General features: G+C 39.4%; 1 protein-coding gene across 2 annotated transcripts; it reads right to left on the bottom strand.

Moving 5' to 3' along the window:
• On the bottom strand, positions 1-7,209 carry th (tyrosine hydroxylase). 2 transcript variants are annotated; one of them, XM_065956673.1, is made up of 14 exons: positions 7,051-7,209; positions 6,742-6,825; positions 6,431-6,634; positions 5,448-5,622; positions 5,242-5,330; positions 5,085-5,152; positions 4,943-4,993; positions 4,116-4,261; positions 3,821-3,956; positions 3,399-3,468; positions 3,254-3,310; positions 2,403-2,498; positions 2,154-2,287; positions 1-826 (listed from the first exon to the last, which is right to left on the bottom strand). In XM_065956673.1, the coding sequence occupies exons 1-14, from the start codon at positions 7,132-7,134 to the stop codon at positions 667-669; spliced, it is 1,554 nt and encodes a 517-aa protein (XP_065812745.1). In that variant the 5' UTR covers positions 7,135-7,209; the 3' UTR covers positions 1-666. The 2 variants fall into 2 exon arrangements, with proteins under 2 accessions (XP_065812745.1, XP_020497905.1); XM_020642249.3 differs by lacking the exon at positions 6,742-6,825.
• Positions 7,210-8,415: the final 1,206 nt, after the last annotated feature.

Genomic DNA, 8,415 nt, shown 5'->3' on the forward strand with positions numbered 1-8,415 from the left:
TTAATTTGATACTCTTTATTTTTGGCCGATTCTTTTGATTTAGACAAATGTATCATTACATGACATGACAAACTGTGTTTTATTATATATTATATTTATTATGCATTTACACTGTCAGACAAAAAAAACATCAAAACAAATGAATCAGCAAATGTTTAATCAAACGCTGAATTATGTTAAAAGAAACACAGCAGGTTGTTACACAGCAGTTATTTTTTTCTAAATGAAATAAACATGATTTAAAATAAATGTTATCCTTATTTTTAGATTGTGTTTCTTATATTTTAAAACAGCTTTATCATACACATTTAATTATATTTAATACATTCATTATCATGGTTCCCTTTATTTTTGGTTCAGACATTGACACATTTCTCAAACAACAAGTTTTGCTTTAAAAGCATAAATGTCAGTAAAATGTCATCTTTTCACAAACCCAGCGAGAAGTGAAACATCTTTGGAAACTTTGCCTTCACTTGCATGTGTTGAGGTTTTCAAGGGTTGCAACCTTGTCGGCCAACAAGTCAGGAACAACAAGTAACCACTGATCAGAAACAGCATCAGACTGGAGGTACAGCACAGAAAGAGGAACACAATGGTCTGATCAAGGGGTCGAGGAGCGGAGAGGAAGCAGACAACACTGGAATGTTCACAGATGGGACGTCATCATGACAGAACACTGAGGGCATCTGTCAGCATCTTCAGCTCATCCTTCACGCCCTCCAGGCAGCCTTGGATCTTCAGGGGGTTGTCCAGAACCTCAATGCTGCTGGTGTATGGATCGAACCTCACCGAGAAGGGACGCTTGATTCCGGCCATGTACCCCCTTGTCAAAGATATACAAAGTTAAAAAGTTAGGGAAACAAACTCAAAGGTGAGGACAGAATTGTATACGCTTCTCTGAACTGCCTCCCTATACAATCTATAATTCAAGATCCTCTTTCTCACCTACAAATCTCTTAATGTTCAGGCACTATAATACCTTTAGCAGCTCATGTTGCCCTGTCATCCTCTGTACAACGTTTTGCTCAAAGAATTCCGGCCTGCTCGTGGCACTTAAGTCTCTAAATGTACTATGGGAGGCAGAATCTTCAATAATCAGGCCCCTCCCCTTTTGAATTATCTACCAGCTTTGGTCTGGGGTGCAGACACCCTCTCTACCTTTAAGAGTAGGCTTAAAACTTTCCTTTTTGTCAAAGCTTATAGTCAGTCTGACCTTGGACCAGCCTCGAGTTAAACTGCTATAGGCTTAGACTGCAGGGGGACGTGACACCGGGCTCCTGTCTCTACCTCTCTCTATCTGTTTGAATCAATGTGCCCTCATTCCATGTTACCAACTTAATAACTTGTATCCATCGCTCTATCTCTTTCTGTCTGTCTCTCTCTCTCTCTCTCTACCTCCTAATTTCTTTGCCCAGTCTTGAGTCTGCTCAAGGTAGCAGGAGGGTTTGCCTGGCTACTTTACTGGCAGATTTAGGTTGGGTCTTTGTAAATAATATAACAGCGCAGTCTTGATCTGCTTTTTATGTTAAGTAGCATGAGCAAGTTTTGTCGCGATTTGGGGCTGTGTAAATACAAATTGATAGATTGTTTGATTGGTGCATTTTCAACACAAACTATTTCTATCTAAGTTTATCTATTTTTTTTGTAATTGTTTAGTCTGCTTTTAGAAGTAACTTTTCTGGATATCACACTGCCTTTATGTATAAGGAGAGAATGTTGTATGCTGATTGTATCAGCACCCACAAAGATATAAGCTATAAAAATGGTTACATACTTTATAACATATAACACGCATTCCTCTGCTGATATTTTCTCTTCCAGTGTGGCAGGGATGTAATATTCTGTATTATACTTGATACCCAAACACACACTAAAGCTACTTGATTTTCAGGGCTTGTTTGATCTGTTTGCCAGATAAAGATCCAGCTTTTTGCCCTGGTAAGAAATATGACTTAGTTACAGCTGTCTCCTGGCTGCTATGACCTACAAAAGTGTTTGGCCTCAGGGGCTGACTGGCTGTTCTCTGACCTTGTCCTTACACAACCCCTTTCTTTTCTTTTTTTTTTTTTTGCATTCTTCTCTCTGTCTCTGTGTGTTCATGAGTGTCTGCATGTATGTGTGGGGTCCAAATAAAACGAGTGGTTTAGAACCTGAATTTTTCTTTAGCATCTGAGAAACTCTCAGAAACAAAGTAGACAGGCTGGTAGGTCTGGTCCTGATAGGGCTGCAATGCCGCAGCCTCAGGATGAAACTCCCTCGTTTCTGGCTCATCAGACAGTGAGTGCTGGAGTCAAGTGAAGAGAAAAAGATGAAGGATTTTAGACAGCTAAGATGATTTGACTTTTTTTTATCATTCAGGGAAAGACTATTAAACAAAAAGAAAACATGCTTGAACGCACCACAAGTTCTCCATAAGATGACAACAGTCCAGCTCCGTAAGCTTTCACCTCCCCATTCTGTTTACATAAGCCGTACTCCACCGTGAACCAGTACAGCTGATAGGAAAAAACACAAGCCACAGTTTGAGAACAAGAAGGCTTGAATTCTGCTTGAATTCATTCAAATATATCACATTTCAGGTTAAGGATTGTACAAAATGATGAGGGACACACATGATGTTCAGCCCATCTTATCAGACTTTTTTTATTCTTTTTTTTAAAGTATTTCTTTCTCATAGGGGATTCAGCAAACGTTCATGAGTCATATTATGTTTTGGAAAAAAAAATGACCCATGTCGTGGTCTAGGTTGGAAGACTTGTTGATGTTTTCCAGTTTGGCAGAGTGAAGGCAGCCTTATTGTTTTAGGGGAACATGGGAGGCTTTTTGGGGATTTCTTGCACCAGATTTCAATTTCATTTAATCTTTTTTTTTTTGTGTATGATTCCTGGAAAACAAAAGACTGACTGTTTCAGAGAAAATACAGCTTAGAACTATGTTTTGTGTGTACCTAAAAAAGTGTGTTTTCCTGTACAGAGTGAGCCTTAGTTTTACTACTAATGGTCAAAGCTGGATATGTTAAAAGTAAAAACATAACTCTATTAAGATATTGAAGATAAAATCAAGTCTGAGCTTAGGTATAAGCTGCATTCTCTCTTTTTCAATGGTAAAGATCAAAGCAACTATTACAGTTAACAACCCGGTCAACGCGTTGCTCTTTAAAAAGTCAGTCATAATGCTCCTCTTATGCCCCACCTCAATAACTTCAGTACAATCTATAAGTGCTGGTGGTGTTGGAGGAAGAGAGTCTTACTGTGGACAGCTTCTCTATATCTTCCTCTGATGCTCCAAGTGATGCCAGGCCGAGGTTCTGCAACAAATGATCAATACATTGTTACCAAAGGTAAAAGCACAGCATGGGAAAATAACAATCTGTATAATGCAGTCTCTCCTGTCACCTGTGAAAACTGAGCAAAAGTGCGGTCAGCCAGCATGGGGACATGTCCCAACAGCTCATGGACACAGTCACTGAAGGAAAGGAAGAAAAACACACATTTTGGGGGTCACAAATTCAATCTGCCTTTCACAGCAGTTTAGAAAGTGAAATATCATTTTCAGCATGACAGGAGTGGAGAATATCTGATTTTAACAGAAAGAAAACAGCACGGTCCATAACTCTTTTTTTGTGAAACACTTCTTCCTCTTACTGTCTTCGTATTATTGGTTTTCCTACAGTGAAACAATTTTCTTTCATTCTTTTTTAAAGATAAAAAAAAAATAAAGGTTTGTTTCTTTGTTTTTTCCACACTGTGTATTGAATGTATTTATGGAATGTATGACGTTACTTTGTGTGTAACATGTTTGTCACAATTTTACTCACGGCTCTGGGGAGTGCATAGGAGAGGAGGCGTGTCGGATGTACTGGGTGCACTGGAAAACCCGGAATGCCAAACTGGCCAGGAAATCTCTGGCTGAGAGGAGACCAGCAACTGGGCGCAGAATGAACCCTGTACGCTCTGTGTGTGTGTGTGTGTGTGTGTATGTGTGTGTGTTCAGGAGGAAGGAAATGAAAAGACAAAAAGAGAGAGAAAATCAGACTCTGGGTTGGTACATTATCTTTACATTTACTCCACCATGACTTCCTTCCTTTCGATGTTTCCCATCCCGTTCTTTACCTTTGATGAAGTTAGACACATCTTCCAGCTGAGGGATGTTGTCTGGACTGTACCCACAATGCCTTTCCAGCAGACGGAAGGCCTCGAGGTACTCAATGCAGGCATGGGTGGTGTACAAGTCCCTCAAAGTGGAGTAAACTTCCCTCCTATTTGGAGATATAAAAGCATCATTATGTTGGGGTTTTTTCATAGAAAATGTTTATTTTTATTTTTTTAAAATCCCCGACTGAGGTAACATATCTCAAAATCTAAATTTGGGATCTCCTGGTTTTAATAAAATGTACCTAGATTTTCAATTTATTTGTATTCATTTTTGAATCTATAGTTTTCCTTTTGGATCATTGCCTTGTGGTTATACAACATTTCTTATCCTTTTCTAATAATGTGAAATAGACAATATATACTATCTGGTACTTTATTTTAACAGCATACTTATCTTTTGTGTCAGATTGTCCCAGAAAAAAAGAATAATAGAAGCCAAAGTTCACTGACTTGCAAACTATTCCTGTGAAAGTAACCATTTGTACTTTCACTGACATATTTCTGCTCAGGCAAATTAAAGCTTTCACATCTTTGATAGCGGCCTCAAAATTGAGGCCTCAATTTTGAGGCCTCAATTTTGCCAAAAGAGACAAATGATATCGAAGTGTCTGAGCAACAACACGCTTGAACGGGAATGACTGTGTTTTGATATTGAAACTCAAAGAAGGTCGAATAGCTCATTTAACACAGGTGAGCGTCTTTTTTCAGTGTCATTTTTAATTTTATGCTTGGTTGTGTTCGGACTCATCAAACAGCCTTTTAAATGTGCGTGCAGCAGCTCTTACCATGTGCCAATCTCCTCCTCTGTGTACTCGACTCTGGGAATCGTCTCCCCACTGAGGACAGACAGATGTACAGTTGTATAAGAAATAATCAAGTTGTCCAGTTTTTTAAATGGATATTTTCTGTGCTGTAAGACTCTCTCACTGTCTGTATCTGAAGGCGATGTCTCCAATCATCCTCCTCCTCTGTCTGTAAGCAGGGTCTGTGTAACCCTGTTCAAATCAATTATGTGATTACATTTTCTGTGTCATGACATTTAGTTCTATGTTGTAATGTTGCTCCAAGAAAAGTGATTACTTACAGGATGGTCTTGATCCAAGTCTGGATCAAATTTTGTGACCAAATGATGACATTTATCCAAATCTGCAATTTTCTTTGGGAACCAATGAACTGAAAAGACAAGAAAACAGTTGATATAAATTAGTGCTGGGTTGTAACTGCTTCAGAAATATATTACATATGTTTCAAATGATATGCAAAAAAAAAAAAAGCAGGAAAGAGTGCTACATTTGACTTCTTTGGTGGTTTTAACGTCCTCTGCGTTCCTCTTGATGGAGCTGATAAGAGTACTGACGTCTGACAGGTGAACCTCACAGCGGACAAAGTACTCCAGGCCCTCCAGGCTATCCTTCGGCTTCCGACGTGGTCGTGTCTCCAGATGATGAATATGAGCTTCAAATGTCTGAAAAAAGGTCACCGACACATTTTTTTAGGTCCATCTGCAGTACTGGACAGCATACAAGGTATGAAGAGGCTCGAATACCAGTAAGTCACAAGACCTCAAAGGTCAAAATACTCCTCAGATGCGAAAGAAGACAAAAATATGTTCCCTAATTTATGAGATTAAAAAATATTATTTTGTCAAAGTAGAAATATTGCCATCTTAAGATGTACATAAAAAGAAGGACATGCCTAAATGAGGTGCACATACTTACAATTTATCTGATGCTTTTAGAATTGGCTGTTTAATTTTTAAGTTATTAACAGGAACATCCAAATGCTTGCTAGTGTTGAGGATAGAACTTTACTTCACACAAGAAATGATTAAGGGAGACTCAGATGACTTAAATTTAAGAAGTTTACAAGACTCCGGAGGAGAATGAGCAAACAGAACTGAGTGTGATACTTTGTCTTGCTAAGTCAATTCTGCCAGACTCTCCCAAAGGCTCTGCATATATCTAACTCTGTAACTCTGTTTTTGAAGTTTATCTGACGAAATATGTGGACAGAACTGAAACTAACTTAAACGTAATTATGATTATCACATCTATCACTGCATACTTGACAGCACAGGCTGTATGGTTTGAGTAACTCATGAGCTAAAGGATTTATCACTATACATTTATAAATGCACAGTTTGCGAGACCTTTTTTTCAAGGTGCGTTTTCTAAAAGTTTTATATCACCGGTTTATTCTCCTTTTTGCATTGGCCATTTTGTACTTAAATTCACACAGTTTAGTTATTTCAAACTAAGGTGCTATTGTGTTACCTCGAAAACTTTGAGTGTCCGCGACAAAGCCGGTGTCTTTGAGCTCCTTAAAAAGAAGAAGACGTTGAGCAGAGCCTTTCCATCGTCCTCCTCAAATACGATCTGCTCGGTGGCCTCCGCCGCTTCTGCCGCTGCAGCGGCGGCTTCTCTCTCCTTGCGCGCGTCCTCGATCAAGCTCTGCCGCCTGCCGAGGAATCTCTGAGACTGTTCCAAAATAGAAATGACTTTGCGTATTGCAGATGTTTTTATTTAACCCACCGTCAGAGCACACAGACAAATCAAAAGATGAGGATGATTCCTGGGTTTCTTACCTTTTGGTCATCTCTTTGGATATTTGATGGAAGCGCTTTACATCTCCAAATGCGCATTAGAACACCAATGCAGTCGAGGTAAACCTATGACATAGCTAAGACTGAGAAGCTGCCACAGCTCACCTTCAAGCTTATGTTGATGCTGTGATGTACCAGTGTGTCCTTCTTGTTTTTCTATATAGCTACGATCTAGTGCGCATCTGCCGCTGCGTAATTGTGTCCAGTCCAATTTGCGCGTTAACCGTTTGTTCCTCTGAAAGTAGACTATACAAAGTGTATATAAAAAGAAAACTAATTTAAACTTCTTACCGTGATAGAGTCAGACCTCTCCAGCTCGGATGCAGCTCTGCGGATGCTCTTCGTGGAGGACGTGGAGCTGCTTGAAAGTGGCATCTTTACGCGCAGAAGTCTTTGTTTTGACCGTGAGAGAAGAAACAGCGCAGTTGTGCTGTGCACTCAGACCGTGTATTTTTTCAGACACGTTCAACCTTTTTATGGGGTAATTTGTTTGCAGCTTCTGACGTCAAACACGGTAATTCCGCTCTGATCAATCAATGCGCAGAAACTGTCAGACGCATCCCAGCTTGGAGCAGTCTAGAATATATATGACCTTTTGTAAAGCTTGTTGAATTTACAACATTGGTCATTTACAATTTCAATTCATTCATTGTCAGTACCTTATACTATATGTATTACAATTTAAGAGATCTGCATGACTTCTTCTTACTGTTAAGTATATATATATATATATATATATATATATATATATATATATATATATATATATATATATATATATATATATATGGCAACAACACATTGATTTGTCTTCAAGTGAAAGGGAATAAAATTAGTTGAATATCATGTAGTCATCTTTGGCATTAATTAAAGCTTGTACGTCGGGGCTTGTTGGGCTTTACATAAGGTTAGATCACAGAAAAGTCCGCTGTGGAAAATTAAGTCACTTTATCAGCACAATTGAATCCCCTCAGCTCTCCATGAATTAGATTTGATTGTCGGGAGGGGGGACATCAAGGAGAGAAAGAACAACACGTTGTTTTCCTGTTGGGGCCATTCTGTCTGTTCCTTACCTTACCAACAAGCACATCAAGTGAATTTATAGCGCTTTGTCTGTAGACATTGGTGGTTAACATGATTGTGGAGTGATGTATGGTGCCCACAGGCGAGCAGAGCTAAAAGGATTGTCTCTGGACCTCTGGCCACATGCTGCCACAGCAGCAACCTCGCACAGGTGCAGAGGAGGCAAATGGGCCCCAGTGTGACTCCCCCCCCCCCCCCCCCCCCCAACCTGATCACACAGGCTGGAAATGCTAAAGAGCACTGATGTGGCCGCAGGCACAGGCAACAGCAGATCTGTCCTTTATTGTGGGATGGCAGAGTCAGTATGTAGCAAGAAACATAAAGCAAAGAGACAATGGGATGTAAAATTTCAGTCTCTTGCCTGCATGGAAATTAGTGTATCTTCAGAAAAGACGCCTTTTCTTTTATCTTGACCTTTTTTTGAGAGTAGTTTTACATCAAACACTGAGCAACAGGCAGCAGCTTGACATTTATTCAAAGACAGGAACAATTGTCAATTTTATGGTTTATTCCATCCATGCTTGTAATCAGTCATCTTTAAGTTATCAAAAATCTCTCAAAAGACGCCCCGGG

This window comes from Labrus bergylta, chromosome 7 (genome assembly GCF_963930695.1).
Source record: "Labrus bergylta chromosome 7, fLabBer1.1, whole genome shotgun sequence".
NCBI classification, from domain to species: domain Eukaryota; kingdom Metazoa; phylum Chordata; class Actinopteri; order Labriformes; family Labridae; genus Labrus; species Labrus bergylta.